A 26,255-nucleotide genomic window follows, 5' to 3' on the forward strand; every position below is an offset into this window, starting at 1 on the left:
TTAGTTTTATTATTTTTGTGGCCATTTAAATTTTAGATGATGATGGAGTTTGCTAGAAGGGCTATCGGATTGCCATGTAACGTGGCTACGAAGCTCGTTAAATTAATAAAGAATGGAGAAATAATATTTGTTATAAATGGGAGAGACATATTAATATGATATTGAAGCAGGAGTCATTTTCGGGTATCTGATACAGCATTTAAAATCGAATGCCTAAGATTCATCACTGCTTTTCTGGGAAGGAGCAATGGATTCTGCTTCCAAGAAAATGAAATACTAGATCACTGTAGAGATAAATAAAAAAACAATGGGTTGGATACTTGAATTAATCCGATATTTTATATGAATATCATAAAATATGAGTTCGTGAAATTGCCGCAAATTCCGCCTGCACATTTAGTAGGTGTTATGTATGAAATCGAGTATTGCTACATTCAAGTTTGAATTATTATTAAAGACTAGATTTTAACTAAGTTTACCGAATTAAGAGCTCACAAACTTAATGGGATGAATTCTTTAATTAGTATACTTAAAGGTATATATATTAAACATTTTTTTTTCAAAAATAATAGATTGAAACCCCCCATTATACTCTTATAACAAATCAAACTTAATTAAGTAAATATTGTATTTAGATATAACTGTCATTTAAATCGTAATATTTGATTTTATTTGCATTGTGTCTGATTGAAGGTAGGGCTGACAATTTTTGGCACGACACGAACCCGCACGAAATTAATGGGTATGTGTCAAAGCTTATTGGGTTCGTGTCGACACGATAACGACGTGAAAACTTCGTGTCGTGTTCGTGTCTTGTTCATGTTACACGTTAAGAAATAATATCAATATATTTTTTATTTATTTTAAAATTTTAAAATTTAAATTTAAAATTTAATATTAGAAATAATATTAATATATTATAATATTATTATTATTATAGTGTCGTTATTATGTCGTGTCATATATGTGTTGTTATCGTGTCGTGTTGACCCGAAGTGGTTCGTGTCGTGTTCGTGTATGAGGGTAGCGGGTCGTGTTCGTGTTTGGAGTTTTCTTAACGAATCGTGTTCGTGTTTACTGTTATCGTGTCGTGTCGTGTCGTTATCGTGCCGACACGATAACGACACAACACGCACGATTTGCCACCCTTAATTGAAGGCGTTAAGTAAAGGTAAATAATAACTACGTGCCATTGAGCTTGAGTAGTTCCTCGAAAAAGGAACTCGTAAAAATTGTGTTTTTGGGACACCCATGGTCTTTGACTACAGTCTCAGCAAAGAGTGTAGTCACTTTAGGTGCATCAAAACTTATAGGTAGAGGGCCAAAGTGCACATATTTTGTGAGTCGGTCGAAACTTTCATCTATGGAAGATTTGTTCACTGTGGTATTTACATGTATTGATTTCATCTTTGTAACCACCATGAGTCGCTAGATTTACAGATTGCTCCTAGTTTGCATAACGTTTGCTTGAACATGTTTTTTCATTAATTATATAATTGAATTCATGTGTAAGTTAGTTCTTATCGGTCGTGCTCAATTCAATCTGTGTTATTTGAACGTACACCAAATTAATACTGGAGTGGTCTGGTCTCAATTCTGATGTCTCTTTTAAGGGCGTACATAATTAAGAAACTCCTGGATTAAAAACGTAACATGACAAGTGATAGTCTAAGGGTGGATCTTGGTGTTGGAACGGTTTGAAAATTAATCTGGAGTTTTCTATGTATATGTAAGGGTAATAGATTAGTGAATAGATCCTACGAGACGTGATCAGCATATTCTAGGTGTATCATTCTCCCTACATGCTACAAGTGATCCGTTGCGGGAAAACATAAGATTACAACACGAATCTCTAGAACGTGTAAAATTACAACCCGTCAAATTACAGCGCGTCCTCCCATTCCGTTCCCTCGTAACATACTAAGTATATTAGTGAATAGCATGGAACAAAAACAATGAGCTATAAAAGGAAACTTAATGAGAGAAATGTGGTATTGCGGTTTTGGCAGCCCGAGAGAGAAAGGGCAAGGATTCGAGAGTGGCCTTTGGATATGATAATGATATGCCTAAGCATTCCCATTCCCATTCCCACCCTCTTTTTTTGTCGGCGCTTATTTGTGACTTCTTAACTTTTTCATTATTTTTAAGATGCTTAATTTAAATATATATTTTTATATTATCAACTAAAATTACTTCAACTGATATAAATTATCTAGGCCTAGGGTCATATTTTTCTTCATGTAGTGTCTTTTATCTATACTTCATTGTTACATTCTATGTATTAACATAACAAATCACAAATGATTTCCTTATAAAATGAGAATTAAACATGCAAAATCCCTACTACGTCCATAATATCATAACATAACATAATACTAATAACAAATTCAACTACACCCATAAAAAAAGAAAACACATCCCACCAATTTCCAATAATAATAACCACAAATTTCCCACAAACAAAATTAATCAAGAGATGCAAGTTATTAAAAGTAATCTTCTTCCCTTCGCCGGCGCCGGAAAGATTCTCCACCGCCCTCGTATCAGCCATAGAATAATAGCATGACTTTCTCTCTCACACAAAATATTTTCTATTTTTCCCCTTCTCTCAATTGTAAGTGCATGAATTCTTCAAAGAGATGGCCACGTTCATTTTCTTTGGGTCCAAAACGACAGCGCATTGGACTCGTTTGTAGAATTTGGGCTTCACTAAGTGGCCCAAAATATAAGCCCGGGCCCGAACAGTGAAATTCATAGCAAGTGGAACTGGCATGAGCGGTTTCCCTTCTTTGCTGCCCAAATCCGCGCCACCTCCGTACAACGGAATGCTGCTTCCTCTCACCATCACACTCACTGTCCTTTGACTACTTCTTGATTGGTAGAACTTTTTTATCTGCAATCAATCGAACCGTGACGTCCACGTATGATTTCTCAGCTGTCAGATATAAAAAATTTGCCTAGCAGTATAGTTAATTGCGAATAAATAGAATATTTGTGATTTTTCTGACTTGTTTTTAAGGTTGCGTGACAGACTAGAATTTGTTCAAACTTTATAGTTTTTCTGACAATTTGACCTTATGGAGTTATAAATGGGAAAGAGGAGAAGTTATTACAGCTCCGGTGGCAATAGGAAGTTGAGAGAAGGTAAGGTCCAATGGCGAAGACGTGACGTGCACTCCAAAAAACGTTCCTTCGTTACGAAACACGAGTTTCACTGTTGAATTCATCGTTACCATTTCAGTACTCACACCCGATGCGTCGGATCCTGCATTGATCATGAAGTCCTCGAACAATATACTCTGCAAAATTATTCAATTTTCCATAAATTTGAAATTTTAGTTTCACTTTCACACCAAATATGTGAGTCATGATAAATACACAAAATAAAAAGAATTCTGTGAATCAAGGGGGAAATGTTGCTATTTTTAATAGGTTAGACCAAATTAAGGTCCACTCCTTTGTATATTAAATATGGGCTAAATTAAAAATTTCCCATTTAGATACTATAACTATAAATGCAGAAGCATGCAGTATTTTGTGCCTACCTAATATTTTGGGCCCTAGCACATGCTCACAGGGGACTGGGCGTGATCTATTTAATATCACATATTCACATATAATACTCATGGATAGTGATAAAATGCAAATCTATATATTATACAAACTCCAAACTATGATTTGTACCGTTAGAAAATGTCAACAGATGACAAAATAGTAGCAACAGAAAATATCAACCCAATATCAACGCAGCATCAACCGTTGACACTGTGTTGAGATTTTTTATTGCTATTATTTTGTCATCTGTTGATATTTTCTAACGGTGCAGATCATAGTTTGAATGGAGTTTGTACAATATTTATAGTTTGCATTTGATTACATCCCTAGTACTCATTCCTATAGTATCTAAATATATTCTCAAATTGACTTATAAATGAATTATGGTCTAATATTTCGACTTGTACTAGTAATTGAAAAATACAGATAAGTGGAATATAAGTTTGAGTATTTCTAAAAAATTTAAATTCTAAATAAAAATAACCAGATGAAAATTCAACATCTTCCACCGAATGAAGTAGTTGGTTGCTCATTTCACGTGGTCAAATAAAAATCTAAGCAAAATGGTCAATTCAATGATGTATTGCAACACCAGATCTCACCATCTTACCAACAAATTGCTCTCCTATTTACCAATTCAGACACATTAATGAATGCCACTAATCAAAATTAAAGATCACATCTATACACATTTATAAAATGTTTTCCACATTTAAATGGTACTATAATTATAGATTTCTATCGCCTGTTTGCACATTTTCTAATTCAGAAACGTAAAGTAGTTACCTTCATGGTGACTCTAGGTTTCTGATTCCTGCTGGCGCCCCATAGGATCAAAGCGAAAAACGAAAACAACACCAAGAATCCGAGCACGAACACCGGAAAATAGCACCGGCGCGGCACGCCACGGCGGCCGGAGTCGTCGTCGAGGAGGCCCTCCTCCTCGATGGCGTCGAACTCCTTCCACTGCTTCTCGTCCGCCTTGCGGTGGTGGTGGTGGCGCCGGGACCCGTTGCTCGACTTCTGCGACCCAGGCTTCAGGGAGCCCGAGTAGCGGGTCGAGGACGAGTCCCTCGACTGGCGCCCCGGGGAGCCCATGGGGCTCAGGATCGGCGTCGAGTGGAACGAATTCGTCGTCTTCTCGCCGTCGTGAGAGTCCCTCGAGGGACTTTGCACGTAGTACACGGCCCGGTTCGGAGATGACGGGGCCAGGCTCGTCACCTCCGAATCGGTCTTCCCATGCATTGACATTTTTGGTGGCCGGAGATTATTTTGGTGTGTGGATTAGTGAGAGATTGAGAGAGAGAGAGAAATAGATCTCTGCGACGGTGGATTTGATTCCTTGTTGGAGGAGTGAAGAAAGTCCAAGGAAACATAGCACGTTAATGTCTGAATTTGTTTAATGTTTTTTTGGGAAATTAATTAGGGGGTCAGTCTAAATATGCCAGTTGGAATTACGGGTTTTATTTAAGTGAAGGCCAAATTGCAATAAATCAAGATTGTTCCATACATTTTAGAATCTGAAAATTAAATTATGAATCTATCATTGATGAAAGTGTACAATTATTTTATCTGTCATATGTCTAGCAAAATATGTGATGATGTGACAAACAATTAATCCACTTTCTTTAATTAAAATGATAGTACATATTTATTTGATGGGAAGTGTGCATATTACTGCATAGAAATGAAAAGGATGGAATAATTGTAAAATTTTCATTTTTTATAATTTAATTTTCAGATTTTAAGAAATTTGAGAAATTTCATGTGATTTGGTATTTAACAATTTTCACTTATAGAGAAATTGCTGAAATTAGGTTTTTGTCTTTATTCGGCCAATTTGATTTTGTTTTTTTTTTAAGTTTGGACATCTTGCCTTTCATCTTTCTTTTCTTTTTCCTTTTTTTCTCCGAACACATGCACCATGCTTACTTAGTTTACTCCTCAAACGTATTCAAGAAAGCATGTAATCACTTTTTGCAATCATTCTTAGTTAGTTGCATTGCTTTTGTTTTTGGGGCTGGTTTTACGGCTTTGTCATGAGAATTTTACTTCACCTTTATTTCCTCTAAACGATGAGATATTTTTTTAGTTAGAGTATAAGTATAATTTGATAACATTAATAGTATTCATAAGGTCTTTTGGGATTGAACATTGTCATCCTTCCCTCAAAATGAATAACTAATTAATATTCTCGTGCACTTTAGTAGTCATGATTACTTATAATTAAAGGTGATGTCTAATTTTATCTCTTATTTAGTTATTTTTTCTCAAAAGTTTGTCCCATAATGTACAATGTATCTTAGTCTGTGATGTACAATGTATCTTGGTCTGCCTTCACAATGTTAAAATTATATTGTATCTCATGATTAATCAGCTCACCTTCACCCATATGACTAATTTAATCCTATAGAAACCACCCTATTTTGGCTCATCGCATATTACATCTCACTATTATCTTGTCTGACAAACGGAACGCGGCCTTCAAAACACAAACGGTTGTTTACTTTGAGTGATATGATAATTTAATTAAAACATATGATTGAGTATTTGAACATTAGGATTTACAACTTTGATTTTTCCTTTAGCTTGATGCAAAGATTGTAAGGGCGTTCATTATATGTCTAACACAGCTAGCTAGCTGTTGATGACTTATAGCAGCTCAAATTTTGTTTAGACAATTTGGCTTATCCTCATTTGGCTGTATTTTAGCTGCAAACAAAGTTTTAGTTAGGAAATGTATTCGTACAACCTAATGACAATTGGACTTTGATTCTCATTCATAATCATATCAATTTTGAATTTCAGCAAACATAACCCCTGGTGAATATAACAAACTAGATGCAATCAACTAATTATAAAACTCATAATCCATCCACTTATTTGTTATTTTTTAATTGACTATATATTATTACATCACTCTCTATCCATTTTATGGCTCTTGGTGAAGGAACAATTATCGTTTTGTCACTTTGTGTAACTGCTAGCTAAAAAACTCTTTTCAATGTGCATTGAATTTGATGGGCAAAGTTAACCTGAATTTGATATTAAATGTTGAAAGATTGAACAACGTTTTCAAAAAGTATATTTAATGCAACTACTAATTTTTATACAAAGTACACGATTTGAGATGTTAAAATAATAACACATCAAGGTACAAAGCATTATGATGATGTTTTTTACAACAATTATTTGAGCATAAAGAAAAAGTAAAAACATCGGGCATTTCAACACAAGTTTTTCAATAAAATATATCCTAAATTTTTAAATAGATATTTAAAAAATATAATTGGGTATTAAAGAAAATTCTGTTTTCGGTAATTCGGTGTAGACATGTGATCAAATAAAAAGTAGTATATACTATGTCTATATACGTATGAGTAATGGTCACATCCCTGAGGTTTGGGTGTCGGCGCTCTAACTATTTGCAGGCCAAATGATTTGGTAGCATTTATTCGCTTTAATAAAAAAAAATATTACTAGTTCCAATTCAAGCTATAGACACCATTTCAATACAAATATACAATGTGCTTACTTCGTGACATACGCTAAAGTACTCCCTCCATTATTGAGACATTTTTTCGGACACAGAAATTCAAAAATAAATATTTAATAAGTTAATCAGAAAACAAAATAATTATAAGAGGAAATAAAGTATGAGAGAATAAAATAATAGAAAAGAGTATTTTTTTAACATACTATCAAACACTAGCTTAATAATCATCGAAACCTTAATAGTTCAACACGACGGTCTATTATAGCTTAGCAGGAAGTGATTAGAGCATCCACAATAACCGGCGTCACCACCGCCACGCCGATTTTTCGCCCACGCCGGTTTGATGCCGAACCATTGAAACCGGCGTGGGCGAAATCGGCGTCAAAATCGGCGTCGCCATGCCGATTCCCGCGCTGACGCCGGTTCCGACGCCGATCCTCACGGGCGCCATTGTGCGTCCCGGATCGGAGCCAAACCGGCGTCGGATTTAAAATTTTTTTTTTTTTTCGAACACACTATATATACGCGCGTTGAACCTCATTTTCATTCGCACCACTTGTTTTAACGAGTACTCTCTCTCTACCTTACTTTCTGTACAAGATCAATAATGAGCAATGGAGAACAACTACGAAGGTACTCCAGTTAATCCCGGGGGATGGTCTCAGACTCCCCCGCCTCCCGGTGTAGGGTCTCAGACGCCCCCGACTCCCGGGGCAGGGTCCCATACTTCCCCGGCTCCTGGGGGAGGTGGTTGGCCTCCGATGAGCGGGTACTACAACATGTACCCGTGGCAGCATATGATTCCGGGGTGGGCACCCGGCATGCAGCCACCGGCGCAGCAGATGATGCCACCGGCGCAACAGATTATTCCCCCGGAGCAGGGGACGCACGGGGGGGACAACGCCTATCGGCCGACTTTTGATTTTTCCACCGGTTCTTCGCACACATCGACCCCAACGGATGCACAGTATACGGAGACCTTCTCCTTAGCGGACTTGGGTTTTGATATTAACGAGGTTTCGGAAACTCTCATTCAAAGCCGGGGAGTAGGGCGGGGTAAGAAGAAGGCCAAGGCAAAGAAGGTCGGCGAGTCGTCGCAGCCCCAAGCCAAAATCCGGGGCCGGAGGAAGTGGACAGACGCGGAGAACGTTGCGGTTGCCAAGGCGTGGGTGAGTGTCTGCGACGATCCTCTGGTTTCGAACAACTAGAGGATCGTCAACTTGTGGGCCAAGATAGCCGCAGCCTACAGGGCATTTTGCCCTGAAGGGCGACCGTGCACCGGGGAGGAGGTCCGGAAGTGCTGGGACCGAATCAGGGCTGGCGTCTCTCGATTTTCGGGTTTGTACGCCAACGCCATCCGCATGCAGACCAGTGGCCAAACAGAGGAAGACTGCAGGAGGATTGCGGAGAGAGCCTACCCCGATCCGGATAAGAAGTACTATGAGTTCACCTACTGGAACTGCTACGCTGTGCTCAACGAGTCGGAGAAATTCCGGGCAGGCGTCGACGCTGGCTGGCCGAAGAGGCAGAGACTGAACTATACCGGAGATTATAGCGGCAACAGCGGTGGTTCGTCAAACCTCCCTGAGACGGCCCAGGAGGTCCCGACTCCTCGGTCGTTCGGTCGCCGACCTCGCCCGGTTGGGCAAAGGCGGGCGCAGCAGGTTGCGAGGGGGGGGTCTACCGAGGAGCTCAAATTCTTCGCGCGCCAACAAACGCGCGCTCAAATGGTGAAGACCTTAGCCGACTTCCAAGCGGCGGTGGACCCCGAGGTGAAGGATTTTCTTCGTGTATTGCTCCAAAGCCAGCGTGAAGAATTGGAGGCGATGAGGAGGGACACCGGCGGGAATAGCCGCGGCGTAGGTAGTGGCGGCGGCGACGACGGTGAAGAAGCGCTGGGCGACGACGGAGACGAGGATGGCGGCGATGAGTGATTTTGTTTTACTTTTTTAAATTAATGTACTTTTTACTTTTTGTAATTTTTTTATATTATTGTACTTTTTTATAATTAATGTACTTTTTAAATTTTAATATTATTATTCGAATTTTCCGTATTTGTCTCGTAAATTAAATTCCGTATGTTGATACAAGTGTAAATTAAATTATATAATTGTTATTAGTGATGTGGAAAGGTAGTGTGAAGGCTATGTGAGGGCTATTTGATGTCCAGTTGATGTAGCAAGCTGATGTGGCAGGAGTATTGTAGTGCTGATGATGTGGCAGTGTGAAGGCTATTTGATGGCTATTTGACGTCCAGTGCTATTGGAGATGCTCTTAAGAAATATTGTTACCTAATAAACACACTAGGAAGTAATATTAGAACACGACAGTGTATAAAGTCGCAATAAACAACATCACGCAATTTTAAAGCTAAAATTAACATAATATCAAAACTAAATAATGTCACAGCATACTAGCAGAACACATCATTACAGAAACTAGAACACTTGATTGTGTTCTTTCAACATATTCCTGCTTGAGGAGAGACAACAAAAACTTATATCTTCTTCCAAAATTGTTGTCACTTTTTAAGTTCTAGACTTCTTTTTCCCTTCTGTGGGCGCCGCTGGGGTATCTTCTGAGTCCTTGTCTTTGCTCTTCTTTTTTTTCTTCTTTTTGGCAGTTCCATCTTCTACTTCACCTCCATTCACATCAGCCATTTCCTGCTCTTCGTCATCTTCTTGTTTCCTCTTCTCTTTCTTTTTCTTCTTCTTTTCTGATTTAGGCTCCTCATGTGAATTTCCATTCGCATCAGCCATTGGCTCATCCTCTGGCAAGGTTTTGAAGTAAATTTAGTTGTAAGACAATGAAAATACGAACTAGAAAGCCAATACAAGATAACTCACAGGTACCTAAATGATGTATTTATATAAACTATCGAGATATAAACACTACTGTTAAATAGAGACACCATTTAAGGCCAGTTTGGTAGGGTACATGACACATCTATACATTAATTTTAGTATTCAGTACAAAACAAGAGAGGAAGGCCCAAACCTTTGCTTTCAACTGTGTCAATGACAGACTTCATGACATCAATGTTTTTACGAGGAGCAACCCCCTTGTCATAAAAGTCGAGGCGTTCTTCAACCTGTTCTCGAAGCTTCTCTCCAAAAGCAGTAGTACTTGTCTCTGTATCAAAAGGACACCAGGATACACCCATAAATTTTTATCTACTAAGGCAAGATGAAACAATACCATATGACCAACTGGTTACCTAAGAAACAGTCGAGACGAGAGGCAATTGAACACTTGTTAGCAAGATACCGAGCCATACGGCCTTTATTTTTAGCAGAAGCACGGCCAATGAATGAAGAATGAAATATAAGACCATACTTTGGAGTGTTCCCACGTGTTTTCAATGCCCTGAAGATATAATATAAGCAAAATCAGAGTGTGCAAACAAGATGCATATAACTTAAATAGAAGTACCTGAACAGAGCCTTCTCCGCACCAAGGATCTGAAGAGTAGAAGAAGGGCACTTTGCCAAGTTCGTAAGACTGCCAGCATGGGAAATCAAACGAGCACCAACAACCTCACCAATCAATGCAGCCAGATTAGGAGCAATGTCGCTCATTTTGGAAACAAGATAGTCATAAAGCTTCTTTCTATACTCAGCAAGGTCCATCACTCTTTGTGCAAATTGCTTGACATTAATCAAATCAATAGGTGACAAATCCTGACCTGTAAAAATAAATAGTGATATTTTAATATGAGATTAAGCATGCCCCCTCACAAACAAATGTTAGAAAATAAAACTTACCCATGGATGCCTTGGCAGCTTCTATAATCTCCTTTGCTATATCTTCATCTCCTACTATGTCAGTCAGACCAGATAATTTATCTTCAGACAACTGTGCTTTGTCATCCACATATTTTGCAACTTTAGCGTACAGATAGTTATCATTAACAATCTTCACCAACTCAGGGAAATGCCAAGAGTACCATTCTCTGCATGAAACATTATTGAAATATGAAATTAATAATTACAGGTGGAATGCAACTTAGGCTACAGAAAATATATGTTAACTACCAATACCAGTAGCAAATATTCAGAGACAATGCATAACCACAGGTATAGTAAACAGCTGCTTATAGCTCTGTGATTTAAGAAATAGTAGAGATAGGGACTAAATGGAAGGAATGTACTACCTCACTCTCATGGAAAAGGAATTAATATCTTTATCAAGGGTATCCAGGAGAAATATAGCTTGAATAACCATATTATCAACACGATTCACATTGAACTTCACCTTTGCTCTGCTGTAGCTGTGGCCAAGACCAAGTTGAGCCTTTTCCAAATCTCCAGGCTGTTCAAATATGAAAGAAGATGAGAACACCACACATCATTTTTGAATTTTATAGAACACACTAATAGAAGGAAAGAAAATCAGAAAATGGCTAACCTTAAGGTTTTCAATGAACCGGTCAAAATGCAAACGAATGCCGCGAATAAGCTCCAGAACAAACTCATTACTTTGGCAGGGAATTTTGGTCACTTCAGAAATATGTGATCCAAGTTTTGGCTCTGCCACTCCCAAACTAAACTTTGGCTTCTTACCCTCTTTGACCTTGGGTAAAGTTAGCTCCAAAAAGTTCCTCAGCTCATCAGTCATTTGACCTTAAAGTAAAAAAAAGGTTAGCATATTTTCCAGAAGAAAAATAGTTAAGTTATATACTCCATTGCTTACAAAATGATACTAATAGGCAAGCATTGGTTTTAAATTACTCTAGCCAAGACAAGGGAGGGAGAAACTAAATAAAATCATAACATACCACATTGGAGCTCTACAAGCTGAGACTGAATAACACAGAAATGCTAAGACAATACTAGATTTTTCACAACACTTGGAATAAGCTAAATTCAACTTCATACACAGCAAACTCCCTCACTACAGTGCCCTTTCAGTCATTCCAATAACGCAGATGCACAAACACCACATTCTCAACCGAGCGCAAAAGGACAAAATAAAACTCCTCCAAAGCACACGACGAAAAATCAGCTACAGCTACACCAATATCCCTTACAATCAGGTTATACAACACTATTATTTGAAAAATCCTTATACATCTTCGTATGAGTGCAAAAATCAACTATTTCAGTAGAGTAATACTGAGAAGCTGAAAGCAAACAAATAATAAGAGTAAAATTCCAAGGTTTTTACCTTCAGAAATAGCGTTGCATTGGTTGAGGGCGTCAAGGGCGGAGTCGTAGGGGGTAAAGGCGGCGAGCTTTACCACTTTACCGAAGCGGTTGAGGTCGACGACGGAGGTCCTGACGGCCTCCGTGTTCTGGCCAATTTCATCGATTCCATCAGCTGAGAAGAGGCCGTATCCCGACGCAGACTCGTATAGCAAGTAGAGAGTCATCGCAGAGAGAAAACGGTGGGAAATGTGAGGGATGGCGGAGAAGAAGAGGTTTTGTTTTATGACTGTGATTTAGTTATTAGGGTTTTATGGCCATGTTTTAGAACACAGAATGTCACTGGGCCGGGCCTCTCCATTATTTTTATTACTACTACAAATCTAAAATGATTATTTACTAGTACTCCATATCACTAAATCAATAGGAAAATATAATATGTTTGAGCTATATACTAGCAAATCACAATTAGTCAGATAAAAAAAGTTAAATACTAAAACTTATTGAAATCACAAAATTAATATCAATCATACATTTTTTCCTACTCCAATACAATGTAATTGTATCAATGTTATGTGATGGAGAAGTATATAATGTTGTATGTAGGGTAATATCTGATGACTAGATGTTGTCCCATCACTATTGTACCGTGGATTCAAACCCGATACTTGGACTTTAACAATACTATATCACTATACCCACACTTTAACAAGGCTCACACTCTACCATTGGAGGGTTTTATATTTGTGGTTTAGGGATAGACACGGACTATCCTACACAGGTATGCCTATGTGTTCATCTATATTGTTTTCCTTGGCAAAGATGTTTGTCTCGACCGTTAGGTTTGATATAAGGTCTGCACCCAGCCGCTTAGGTAAGATGTTGTATGTTGGCTTCATACAAGCCCTTGGGTATGCCAAGTTACGTTGGGTCTAGCTTAGGCTAGTTGTTGTATCCCTCGGTATACCCAAGTAATGCTTGTACTTTATTTTTTCCTTTCTTATGTGATTCTTTTTACATCTAAAAAGAGAAAGGTGTCACAATTCTATTGGCTCGTGTTGAGTTGTACACATATACATTACAACTACTAAAGTAGAAATGACAATTAAACTTATTGATCAAGAAAGATGTCACAGTTCTATTAGTCCATATTGAACTATATATTTGTACGATTATACCCCACAACTAGTTACATAAAAAAACCAACAAAAGTTGAATTCACAAAATTAATACTTAATTAATTAAATATTTAAAGGGGTCAGTATATTGCAACTTACCAATGTAATTGTTTCATGGCTATGTGATAAAAGAAGCATCAATTATAATGAGCCTCTCTTCCCATCACCAATTAGACTTAGGAGATACATTGGTAAAGAGAGATTTGAACCTACTCTGAGTCCAAGTTTATAAATCTTTCTCCTATCACCAATTAATTTTAAAATAGAACTCATCACACAATCTGTTATGCTTTTTTTAAACTATACAACTATATACATCTTTTGTTAAGATTAGTTAAGATTAATATATTCTAATTAAATTTGATGATATAAATGTGTAACTTCAAAAATATCACATGTAAAGCTTGTTGTGCCTTAGGGCATCCGCAGTGGTGCGGATGTCCCGGCGGACATCCCCGCGAACATCCCAAAAACACCTCCTGCCACGTCATAAGGACTTCTCACTGCACTGCCACGTCATAAGGACTTCCCACTGCACAGTGGCGGACATCCCCAAGGACATCCCAACGGACTTCACACAATAATAAAAATTCACAAATACACCAAATTAAACAATTTACGAAATTAAACTATTTACGGAATTAAAATTTTGACACGAATACGGAGAAAATGCAACTAAATTATTTTTAAAAAAAGGTTACATAATTATTAAAAACACATACATAATTTCTAAAAATATATAGTTAAAACAAAAATACATAGTTCAACGAGCCGTATATATTGTTGGTTATTTTAGTGTAATTGGATTAACTTGATTGATCAATATTGTCATAATGAGACATCATATAAGTTTGGAAGTGCGGAGTGCACGCTTGTTTGAATTCATTATGATTAGACGAGGGTTCGGGGGCAGCGCCCCCGAGTAGCGGGGTCCAAGGGTCACACCCCCTTGGAAATTTTTTATTTCCATTAAAGTTGTTGTGTAGAAAATTCATCTGGAAATATAATTTCTAATAGTCGAAGGACTGATTTACAATGTTCGAAACTCCTTAAAAATCTCCCTAATATATATAGAGTTTTTTTTAAAAAAAATAAAATAAAATAAAAAATTGGGACGTCCGTGCGGACGTCCGTCGTGTCAACGCAATGGCGGACATCCGCACGGACGTCTGCGCGGACGTTTCGGGAACGCCGCGGAACTCCGGTGTCCGCAACGGACGTCCGTATCTGTGCCTCTCTCGCCTAATGGCGGACGTCCCGCGCGGACGTCCGCCGGGATGGACGCCATTGTGGATGCTCTTAGTTGTCTAATCAGGTGACCTACTTGCCAAAAGTAATACTCATTTCATCCTTAGAGCATGCACAACGGTGAGTAGGAGACGATGTCCGTCCGTCCCAACGGCACGGAGATGCTGGCACGGCGCTGCTCGATGCATCAAGCACGTTCGTGCCAGCGAGCAGGTGACGTGGCAGGCGCTGATTGGGAAACGACATAGCCGTAGCATTTGAATTTTTTTTATTTTTTTTTAAAAATCAGTTTTTAATTAAAAAACAATTAAAAATAAAAAAATATTTCCCACTTCCCAAAAAAATTATATCCGTTTTCTACCCACTTTCAATTTTTTTTTCATTTTTTCCCCCAAAAATAAACATTTTCATCTATACATACCCCCACTTTCACACCTAAAAATTCACACTACACTACACAATTCTCATCTACATTCTCTCATTTTCATTCTCATCTACATTCTCTCATCTTCATTCTCAATCTTTCTTCCACTCCTACAACATAACAATGTCCGGCCACGGCGATCACCCCCCGGGCTCCCACGGTTGGAACCCTGATTGGTTCGGTTCACAACCGTTTCCTAGTCCGGAAACGGAATATTCAGCCCCTCCTCAAACCCAAAGTTTGGGCGTTCCGGGTGGCTACCGGCCTTACCCGATCGACGACCAAGATGCCCCCGAAGGGCAATACCGGTGGACACCCGAGCCTAGAGCGAGGTCGACCGGCCCCTCCCAAACTCCTACTCCTCCTACTCGCGGTGTCCGCACACCGTACACTCCGGCGGAGATGGAGCAATTGTTCAAGGCATTCTTGTCAATCTCTGAAGATCCGGAGGTTGGCACGAACCAATCCGGCGATCACTATTGGTGGCGCATCTGTCGCCGGTACAATGAAAATCGGACGGTAGGAACAATCGAGCGCAACGAGAGTATGGTGCGCAACGCCATCTACAGAGCCAACGAAGAAATCAAAAAGTTCCAGGGTATTACCTCCAGGAAGACCGGTCGGCGGGGAGCGGCAGGAGAGAGGTCGACGTCATCACTACCGCGATGAACACCTACCAATCCATGAACTACAAGTCGTTCAAGTACCTCAACATTTGGCAGGAGACACAGTCGCATCCGAAGTATAGGGGAGGCGTAACATCCTCCTATAGCGGCTCCTCCAAACGGTCAAGGTTGGTATCCCTATCCGTTGCCGTCTCCGAAGACGTGGTTAGCCAACTCGCCGGAGCTATCTTGGGTAGCCCCGACGCCGGCCCGAGTGGTTCCCAACGCCGACCGCAAGGAAGGAAGAAGGCGGCGGCCAACGTCGCGCCGCGACTCCATCCGGCGATGCTCCCAAACCTGCTCCCGTTCCCGTGCCCTATGCGCCACCTCCACCCCCACCAACTCGTTGTGGGGGATTTTGTGTTAGGGTTTTGTATACTAGAAATCACCTTTCGAGTGATTGGATACTGTAAAACTCTACTTGTTATTTTTCAATGAATAAAACAGATTATTTTTGTCATAATGTTGTTATGTTTTACATTTAATGGTTGTTTATTGCATATTTAAATGTATAAGAACGTAACAAAGTCTAAGTCTTTGTTCTAGTAGACCGGTTGTGGGCGTCGTCCACTTTAAGGTAACACGGTCAGTTCTGAACAAAGAAAAAGAAGAATTTCACAACCCAGATAGGCCTAGACTACCTATCGTGAAAGGTTGCAATGTCAGTCCGATTATTTCTAAGCCTTATTGAAATAAGATGACGTTGGTGTGGTATAGCACTGAATGGATCTAACAGCAAAACGAGTCTTTATGCTATCTACTGAAAGACGAGGTCTTGATAATAATTTCTTAATCAATGTACGTTAGCATTGAGCATACGATATTGAGTATCTACTACTTTGACTTACCAAAGGTGCGGGTTTTCGTAACCCAACGATCCAGGTATATTGGGTAGTGGTGATCATTATCTAGGGGTGCTAGGATTGCTATCACGTTGAATCGTGCGCGAGGAGAGTCTTGTTTGATAACATCCACAAGAGGAACTCGAAACAATGTTTCATTATTCGAAACCTAGCTAGTTGGAGTTTGATTACTCTATGAATAATAAATAAGAGTTTCTTGCTAAGTCCACTCTTGGAGATTAAATTTGTTGATTAATTAAGTCCATAGCTTACATTAATTAATTAATGGATGTTTCTATCTTAAGCGCGGGAAATGAATTGAACGCAAATAAAGGAAACCCGGAATACTTGTAATTTCGGATTTGGAAAGGCAGTGCAATATTACTTCTGTAGTGGCTGCTTGTAATATTCCAATATAAGCTTATATTAAATTGTGGGTTCAATTTAATTAGTAAAAAGCTAATTAGGTGAGGCTTGATCCAATTCTTCTTTAGATCCCTGACTGGGCCCAATTTGTGACTTAATATAAATAGGAGAATAAAGGAGACAGAAAACACTTTTTCGACATAAAAATTTCGTCCCCCTCTAGAGAGAGAGAGAGTTTGAAATTTGTGCCTCCTCCGTGAGCAGTTTCTGTCTTCCATTATTCGAGTCCTAGTACGTTGGTGAGATTTGCCCACACAAATATCAGCGTATAGCCCGGGACACCAGTCAGAAGATCCGAGGTCTTGTATTGAAGATCTTCACGTGGAGACGGAGCAAGCCATCATCGATTCTTGATTGAATCAACGAGGTAAATTGGCTAATTCCGTAGTAAGCATGTTTTAGGGATTTTATATGCTAAAGCATGTTTTAATTCAAGTTATGAGCATGATACATGTGATAATTGCGCGAATAGAATTTGTCTGAATAATCTGCTAAATAGATCAAATTCATGTGATCGGATATTTACTGCACGCTTCCGCAGCCAACCCCTTCATTTTGGCCCAACTCAATATGGCCGATAGGTCAACTATGACCCCCGTGCAACTTCGATCGCACGGGGCCATGATATTGGGCCTCCAAAATAATTGGGGGTAGTGCCGCCTGATGAATAGTTTTCCACGGGGATATTTTTAGCTTTAATTATGTAATTTTTAATTTTTAGTATTTTAATTATGTAATTTTTAATTTTTAGGATTTTAATTATGTAATTTTTATTTTTTAGGATTTTAATTATGTCTTTTTTATTTTATTTGTAATTTGTAATATTATTTCAGTTTTTTTAATGAATTTTAATATTATGGAAATATTTTTATTTAAATTGAATAATAGAATGGTGGGACCCTTGTGCTCGTCCTTGCGGAAGAGCACATCTATGAGTGTTGTGTTCTTGCCTAAGAGCATGCAGAAAAAGTGGGACCGGACCCACAACCGTACTCGTTGGCAAGAGCACAATTGTGGGTGCTCTTAATAATTTGTTACTATTTATCCGGAACGGGTTTTAAGAAATTTAATAGAAAGTAGGTTGAAAAAGTTAGTGGCACGTGAGTCCTACTTTTATATATTAGTTTTATAATAAAATGTGAGAGATAATGAGTTAGTGGAATGTGGGGTCCACTATCACAAATGGTAAAAGTGAAATGTGACAAATTTTTAAGGACGTACAAAAATGGAAATAAATTACAAATTTTCAAGGACGGATGGAGCATAAGGATTGGCTTTAGTTTTGATATAAAATTAAGATTCATTTTATCCCTACACTGCCTAAATATCATCTAAATTTTGATACTACTGCATAATAGAATTCTCTAGAATTAGGTATTGGAATATCTTACGTACTTTTAGTATAACTATCTAAATACTTTTAATATAATTATCTATATATAGATATTATCTAATAAAAAGTATTTAGATTTTTATATAACATAAAAGAAAGGAGTAATGTATTTTAAAGAATACCTATAAATATGGATAATATGGATGAGTTGTACTTGTATCATTTTATATAAGTTGAGTAGTTAAAAATTAAGGTGTTTAGTTTGCCAAAATCTCCAACATCTCCTATATAACGTCAAGAGCAGATTTGGGAGAGAGGGTTGTGCGATTTAGGTTAGTGTTCCTTTTGAATTCTCCTTAGATCAAACTTTTGTCAGTTCCCTTAGATATTGTGGATTCTCCCTTGTGAATATGGCGGCTACCAGATTCAAACACGAGCCTTTTGTTGAGAAATTTGGAGATAAAATGCGGATGAGTCGTGTGAGCTGAAAAGCGTTTTCATCTCAAGTGAAGAGTTCGTTTGTGAGCCATAGGATCAATTCAAGTTAGATAGATTAGATCTTAGCCGTCCATTCTTGTGAACTAGCTTAAATTTTGTTTTTGGGTTGTTCATCTCCTCTGTCTCAGCTCAAGGGTTTATTAGCCGAGAAAATCGGATCCCTGGGGGAGTCTACAACTAGAATAACGAAAATGTACCAACTTTGTTATGTTTTCCATCTATGGAAAAAACGCCACCCTCGTCGGCGTTTTATTAAGTAAAAACGCCAGCACGGTCGGCGTTTTACAATTTCGACTGATTTTTATACAAATACAGCTTAAAGTGTAACACGCCAACTAAGTGGGCGTGTTTAAATAAAATGCGCCAATGCGCCATCCGAGTTGGCGTTTTTAGCAAATTAGAAACGCCGACAAGATTGGCCTGTTTAAAGAAGAAACGCCGATGACGGTGGCGTGTTTCAACGTGGTGTCAGATTCAGGTTCGAACATTTTCCGCCGGAGTATGTATAATCAAATACGACATCGATTAGTACAACACAGCAACGAGGAAATAGATTTTCTCTCTCTACGTGTAGATATAATGATTTGTACTTATAGAGAGTGGGGAAATGCGCCATCCTCCCTTTTCTCTGTCTAAAATTATTTATCAAATTCATATGTTTCTCTCTTCTTTTTTACACTCCATATTTTCCATGGTTAATGGGTTGCAAAAATACACTAATTCTCTATTAAAATAAAGAAATATTGTAATCTTTTAATTATGTGTGTGATCTTGCATTAATTAGGAGTAAGAAATTACCCTATCATATTTATAACTTTTCCGATTTTGTTTTAGCTAAAGTAAAAGGTTGAATTTATAAAACTGATCTAAAATTGAGATTAAAATATTATGTAATTTGTACTAGTTCTTGGTTGATAATGCGTGCCATTTAACAAAATTGTATAGTGATTTATCACTCGTAATATATGAAATAGTTGATTAACTTAAAGACTAAAGTCCCAAAATGGTCCTTAACATATTGCGTTTTTTTTATTTTGGTCCAAAACATTATCTTTTGAATTATTCGGTCCCTCACATTTGAAATCGGATCACATTTGGTCCATTTTGGACGGTTCCGTCAAATTTTTGACGGTTTTAATTACCGGGTCACAAATCCGTCACTAACTGGGAGAAACTAATCCGTAACTAATTCTACCTACATTTTACCTTTCGTCGATTTAATGGCCAGAAACTAACGAAGTTCAAAATCAAACATAAACCAAAATAACTGGGAGAAACACAATGCAATTTCTCATGATCCGCACAATTCAGAAACGAAATTACCAGAAAAAGAACTCACATTCCTCTTCTTCAATTTGGAATCGCCGTCAGTGGAAGCGTTGTTGTGCCCTTTCAGCAAATCAAGGCTTCCCTCCACGTTCAAATTCGCGGGCTGAAACTCGTGCTTCGCCGGAACGCCGCCGGAGACGGATCCCTCAACCTGCCAGACGTGGTTGAGCACCGTCATCCCCTTCTCCGGCAGCACCACGGTGGCGAAGAGCATGATCGCGCCTCCCGAGGAGGCCTCCGCGGAGGAGTCCTTAACGTCGAACCACACCTTCGACTCCTTGAGTGGCGCGTAGGAGGTGATGTTGTAGGTCTTGACGGCCATCGCGCCGTCGGGCTACTTGAAGGCGATGAGCGCCTGGGAGCCGGCCATGCCGGTGGCGGTGGGGTTGAGGGCCCATGATACGAGGATACTCGTATCGGTCCCGACAGCGCGAGGTCGCTGGAGAAGGGTTAGGTTCGTTCGCGGGATCCTCCCGTCGAGCAGCCTAGGGTTCTCGGTCAATTAGGGTTTGACGAGATGAACTTGCGGAAAAATAAAGTACGAAAAGATAAAAGAACGATAAAAGATAAATTGATATGATATTTCTCGAATGAATGATTCAAAAGATAACAAAGACTTCTATTTATAATACTCCCTAATAACCTAACTTAGTGATCAAGAAATAGGAAAGATATGCTAAATCAATAATATATAAAATAATAGAGATATGAGAATATCTTGTAGATATACTCGTATCAACTCCCCCACGGTTAAAATTCACCTTGCCCTCAAGGTGGAAACCACGACAAAACGAAGAGTGTGGCGAACAAAAGCTTTGGCGAGCTATCTCCACCTGGATCAAATGTATACATACGCCCACGAACTCTCTCATTTCCCGGCACATCAAGCAAAACATTAACAAAATACTTCTCTCCTTCCTTCCCCTCATGAGAACATCCTCCATGAATTCGTTGGTGAGCAACATTTGTAAGAAGGGATACATGTACTCTTGCCAACTTCAATATTATTCTCATGCTTCTTGTACCGCCGAGATTTGAGAAGTCATCCATTAGCTGACTGGATTTATGCCTCGCACGAAGATAGTGCGTGTGACTAGGGAGCTTGTCAACGCATCCATGCATGCCCAAACATTGCACGTCATTGCACGGAGGAATCAACCGTGCATCAGCGTCGAGGAAAGTTGATCGATGATTAATACTTGTAACATTACCAACATGCCAAACAGCATATACACAAGCAATTACCTTCTTCATATCCTCAATGGAACCATCTTCGTCCTCTTTCAACAAAAAAGAATCAATCTTGTTGCTCAACATTGTAATATCCAACCTGTTATGCTCCACCACATGTATAGGTTCTCGGCAAGTAAAAACAACATTACATGGATCATCTATGCCATCTTTACTACCATAAATTGGTCTACTAACATCAACACTAGAATGAATAACATTTTTTTCCTCTTCATCATTATCAACGACAATTAATTCCATCGAGTCATACCCGAAATTGGAGTCGCACGACAGAGATATTATGGCTGGTGGAGGCGGGATAGCAACTACAACAGGCAGCGAGCTTCTAGATGGATCGTGATGGAGATCAGTTGGGGCGGCGGCGGTCATCTGTGGTAGGGGACACGATACCGGCTCCGTGTACATGACACTGACTGTAGGGTCTGGTGGAGGTCGTGTCGCGGCGTGTGGATCGCTCAGGCAGCGTTTGTTTGCATCCATCAGAGACGTCAATTGCTTGACAGTAGCAGTCAAACGCTCGAGCTGTGAAGCCAAGGCAGCCACCGTTAGGTTCGGTTCAGACTCCGGCGTCACTGGATCACGTGGCATGTTGAGAGGCTCCATATGGCCGACATCATTGGTCGTTGGGAGACATTGCCAATCCGGTTGATCAGGAGGTTGCGGATATAACAACGACGGCTGGTAGTAGTGGATTTGTTGTGGGTGAGTCTGGCATGGCGGCGGCCACTGTACATGGTCGGGCGGCTGCCACTGTACATGGCGGTACAGATCCTGACCAGCGAACGTGGATCGCGGCGGTGCGGTGGTCTTCGCTGTGTATGGTGGCTGTTCGTCTCGAGAGCCAAACCATGGCAGCCCATAGGATGGGTCTGGTCTGTCGGAGAAGGGCGGTGGTTCTGGCTGTCCATATTCAGTAGTTGGGGCGGCGTACAGCGATGGCCACTGATATGGTTCTGTTTCGGGACGCGGATGAGGTTGGCTGAATTGGGGCTGACGGTAGTCGAATTGGTGATGGTAATAGGCAGCATAGGTAGATGATGACATGATGGAGGTAATTCGGAGGAAGAGATCAGATGAAAGCACCAGATGATACGAGGATACTCGTATCGGTCCCGGCAGCGCGAGGTCGCTGGAGAAGGGTTAGGTTCGTTCGCGGGATCCTCCCGTCGAGCAGCCTAGGGTTCTCGGTCAATTAGGGTTTGACGAGATGAACTTGCGGAAAAATAAAGTACGAAAAGATAAAAGAACGATAAAAGATAAATTGATATGATATTTCTCGAATGAATGATTCAAAAGATAACAAAGACTCCTATTTATAATACTCCCTAATAACCTAACTTAGTTATCAAGAAATAGGAAAGATATGCTAAATCAATAATATATAAAATAATAGAGATATGAGAATATCTTGTAGATATACTCGTATCAGCCCAGGAGACCCAGCCGTCGGGCTTGGGAGGGGTGGCGGTGAAGGAGAGGGCGGAGCGCCGGCGGGGCCTTCCCAACGTGCATGGCGAAGGTGAAGATGAAGAAGATGACGAACGGGGCTCTTAGTAGAATTAGATGTTGAGGTATTTTGGTTTATGCTTGATTTTGAACTTCGTTAGTTTCTAGCCATTAAATCGACGAATTAGGTAAAATGTAGGTAGAATTAGTGACAGATTAGTTTCTCCCAGTTAGTGACGGATTTCTGACCCAGTAATTAAAATCGTCAAAAATTTGACGGAACCGTCCAAAATGGACCAAATGTGATCCGATTTCAAATGTGAGGGACCGAATAATTCAAAAGATAATATTTTGGATCAAAATAAAAAAACGCAATATATTAAAGACCATTTTGGGACTTTAGTCTAACTTAAATTATATGCATATGTCAGTTGGAAGAGATTGTCAAATTTTATCAGATTATCCTACCAAAAGATAACGGTGAGTCGGTGGAAATTACATCCTATGTCACAGGCTCTCTATAAGTACAAATCATTATATCTACATGTAGAGAGAGAAAATCTGAATCCTCGTTGTTGTGTTGTAATAATCGATGTCGTATTTGATTATACACACTCCGGGGAAAATGTTTGAATCCGAATCTGACACCACGTTGAAACACGCCACCGTCATCCGCGTTTCTTCTTGTTTCTAATTTGCTAAACACGCCAACACGGCATTTTATTTAAACACGCCCACTTAGTTGGCGTGTTACACTTAAACTGTATTTATATAAAAATTAGTTGAAATTGTAAAACGCCGACCGTGCTAGCGTTTTTACTTAATAAAACGCCAACGAAGGTGGCGTTTTTCCCATAGATGGAAAACATAACAAAGTGGGTATATTTTCGTTATTATAGTTGTAGACTCCCCCACGGATCCGATTTTCTCTTATTAGCCCCACATTGTTGTAGTTGGATGATTCAATAGACAATACAATTTCCTAATCATCTACTCGATTACATTTCTTGATTTTCATCTTGTTACTCGATTGATTCAAACGTCCTTGCCAACAAGTGGCGCCGTCTGTGGAAAGCCACGATTCGTAGGGAGGAGTTCAGAATCGATCAAGAATGGCATCGCATTTTGAAGCCGAGAAGTTCAACAGAAAGAATGGCTATGGGCTCTAGAAGATGAAGATGCTAGCTCTTCTAATTCAACAAGGATTGGCGAGTGGGTTGCACCCAAAAGATCCAAAGGTGAAAGAACTGCTCGATAAGAAGGCGCAATTACGACAGGAAGAGATGCCGTTGAAGGTGCATAGTGTGGTGATCTCTGCCTAGGTGATAAGGCGTTGCGGGAGGTGCAAGAAGATACCACTGCAGATGGGATCCTCAAGAAGTTGGATGAGTTGTATCTAGGTAAATCTTTGGCAAACCGATTTACATAAAAAGAAGATTATACTCTTAGGGCATGTTTGCTTTATTAGATATGACATGATTTGGAAGCAATTCTTTGTATTTCATAGTGTTTGGTATATCATTTATAAATTCTTGGTGGCCCTAGAAATGTGGTTGGGCCCACCCTCTACATGAAGAAATGGTTAGATTTGCAATCTTCAAACTTTGTCGGTTTTGAATTCTGTCTAGGAGAATGGACCGAGAAATAAACTTGATTTCACGTTCCTAACCTTCACTTTTCAGTAAACAAGGGGTATTCTCTTCCACCCATCAAAATTGCTCATTTCACCATTCACAAATTCCTCTTCACTCACTCAGATCTGTGAACAAGCTTCCCCAACAATGCGTGCATCCAAGTACCCATCAACACGGTAGCAGTCGAAGATAACCCTTTTAGAAAGAAGAGCGTGAAGGAAGCTCCCTCTAGCTACTGTTTTTACTTGTATTCGTCAAATTCCACTTTTCCGACTGTGTTACTTTGATCTATTTGGGAAAGGGAAAGTTTGACTATGGATTTATCTTACATTTTGATACACACAACAACTCTATTTTTTACAAAATGAGTTCACGAATTTTGTATTTATTTTGTATTTGTTCTTCGGGTTATGTCTTGAATTGTCTGGAATTAAACGATTTGGCATGCTATGATTATAGATTTGGTCTATGCGTTTGATTTTTCCCCTGGAAGATTGTTTTTGAAATATTAACTGTATCCCTTCGTCTGTGCAGTCCGTTGTGAGCTTGTATATTTCTTATTAATGATAATATGAACTACTTTTTTCCAATGCAAAGAGTTGTTTAGCTTTCTGAGGGTTGACTAAGGATGATGCATACACAATTTAATTATGCTCGCCTCTATCTGTTGATAGAGGATATAATGAATGTTTATCGTATCAAGTCGACAATCCTTGTGAACATATACATTTACACGCACAATCGTCGAACAAGGATGCGTCTGCTAGACTGGGCAAGGAAATATAGTTTTATTAGTAGTGTACCTGTCAATTAGAACATTTGGGTCGCCTAATACATATGAGTGACTCTGGTTGCATTGAGTGACACTGATTGCATTGCAAATCTTCGGATGGATGGTAATACGTTTGGTCGACTATGTCGTGTGTTGACTGTTAAGAGAGGGCTAAAACCTGGAAAATGCGTAGGCATTGAAGAACAGGTGGCCATTTTTTTAGGTGTGCTTGCCCATCATACAAAAAATAGGATGGTTGGGTTTCATTTTAGGAGGTCCGGAGAAACCATTTCTACCTACGTCCACACGGTATTATGCGATATCCTGCAGCTGCATTCCACACTGTTAGCTAAGCATGTTCCAGTTTTAGATGACTGTACGGACTCAAGGTGGAAATGATTTAAGGTGAGCATTGTAATTATAATTTTGATGCTAATCTCGAGTGATGTTTATATGCATGAATTACCAGGCTTGTTCTTAATGTGTTTTTTGCTCACAAAGGGGTGTCTTGGGGCATTGGATGGAACACTTACCAACGTATTGGTGAGCACCACAGACAAACCTAGGTATCGTTCACGGAAGGATGAAATTTCTAGTAATACTCTTGCAGTTTGTGATCGAAGTATGCAGTTTGTATACGTTTTGGCTGGGTGTGAGGGATCCGCAGGTGATTCGCGTATCCTACGTGTCTTGCTGTTAGATCCATTCAGTGTTATACCACACCAATGTCATCTTATTTTAGTAAGGCTTAGAAATATACGGACTGACATTGTAACCTTTCGCAATAGGTAGTCAAAGCTTATTTGGGTTGTGAAATTCTGTTTTTCCTTTGTTCAGAACTGACCGTGTTACCTTAAAGTGGATAACGCTCACAACTGGCCTACTAAAACAAAGACTTAGACTTGTCACGTTTCTTATACATTTAAATGTTGGAAAAACATCTTATAAATGCACAAGCAAACACAATGTTAGCATTGAGCATACGTTATTGATTATGCATTACTTTGATTTATT

At 39.4% G+C, this 26,255-nt stretch overlaps 2 protein-coding genes across 3 annotated transcripts; both read right to left on the bottom strand.

Annotated features, from left to right (window-relative positions):
* Positions 1–2,304: 2,304 nt before the first annotated feature.
* LOC121783655 lies at positions 2,305–5,026 on the bottom strand. Of its 2 annotated transcripts, none has more exons than XM_042181797.1 (3): positions 4,342–5,026; positions 3,234–3,299; positions 2,305–2,893 (listed from the first exon to the last, which is right to left on the bottom strand). In XM_042181797.1, exons 1-3 carry the CDS (start codon positions 4,804–4,806, stop codon positions 2,609–2,611), a joined length of 816 nt encoding a protein of 271 aa, XP_042037731.1. In that variant the 5' UTR covers positions 4,807–5,026; the 3' UTR covers positions 2,305–2,608. The 2 variants fall into 2 exon arrangements, with proteins under 2 accessions (XP_042037731.1, XP_042037730.1); XM_042181796.1 differs by having other exon boundaries at positions 3,114–3,299.
* Positions 5,027–9,413: 4,387 nt separating this feature from the next.
* LOC121785091 (nucleolar protein 56-like) lies at positions 9,414–12,492 on the bottom strand. Its single transcript, XM_042183445.1, has 8 exons — positions 12,218–12,492; positions 11,459–11,673; positions 11,205–11,362; positions 10,816–11,003; positions 10,484–10,736; positions 10,269–10,417; positions 10,049–10,183; positions 9,414–9,821 (listed from the first exon to the last, which is right to left on the bottom strand). Exons 1-8 carry the CDS (start codon positions 12,420–12,422, stop codon positions 9,580–9,582), a joined length of 1,545 nt encoding a protein of 514 aa, XP_042039379.1. The 5' UTR covers positions 12,423–12,492; the 3' UTR covers positions 9,414–9,579.
* Between the last annotated feature and the right edge of the window lie 13,763 nt (positions 12,493–26,255).

Source organism: Salvia splendens, chromosome 21, assembly GCF_004379255.2.
Source record: "Salvia splendens isolate huo1 chromosome 21, SspV2, whole genome shotgun sequence".
Classification (NCBI taxonomy): domain Eukaryota; kingdom Viridiplantae; phylum Streptophyta; class Magnoliopsida; order Lamiales; family Lamiaceae; genus Salvia; species Salvia splendens.

Bases quoted from the DNA above. Each gene is read 5' to 3' on its own strand.
- LOC121785091 (XM_042183445.1), bottom strand. From the start codon at position 12,422: ATGACTCTCTACTTGCTATACGAGTCTGCGTCGGGATACGGCCTCTTC. The intron at 11,004-11,204 runs GTAGTACATTCC...TGTTTCATGCAG, and splicing joins TCCTTTTCCATGAGAGTGAG to AGAATGGTACTCTTGGCATT. The intron at 10,737-10,815 runs GTAAGTTTTATT...TTATTTTTACAG, and splicing joins AGCTGCCAAGGCATCCATGG to GTCAGGATTTGTCACCTATT.
- LOC121783655 (XM_042181796.1), bottom strand. From the start codon at position 4,806: ATGTCAATGCATGGGAAGACCGATTCGGAGGTGACGAGCCTGGCCCCG. The intron at 3,300-4,341 runs GTAACTACTTTA...ATAATTTTGCAG, and splicing joins AACCTAGAGTCACCATGAAG to AGTATATTGTTCGAGGACTT. The intron at 2,894-3,113 runs GTAATAACTTCT...GATTGATTGCAG, and splicing joins TTCCTATTGCCACCGGAGCT to ATAAAAAAGTTCTACCAATC.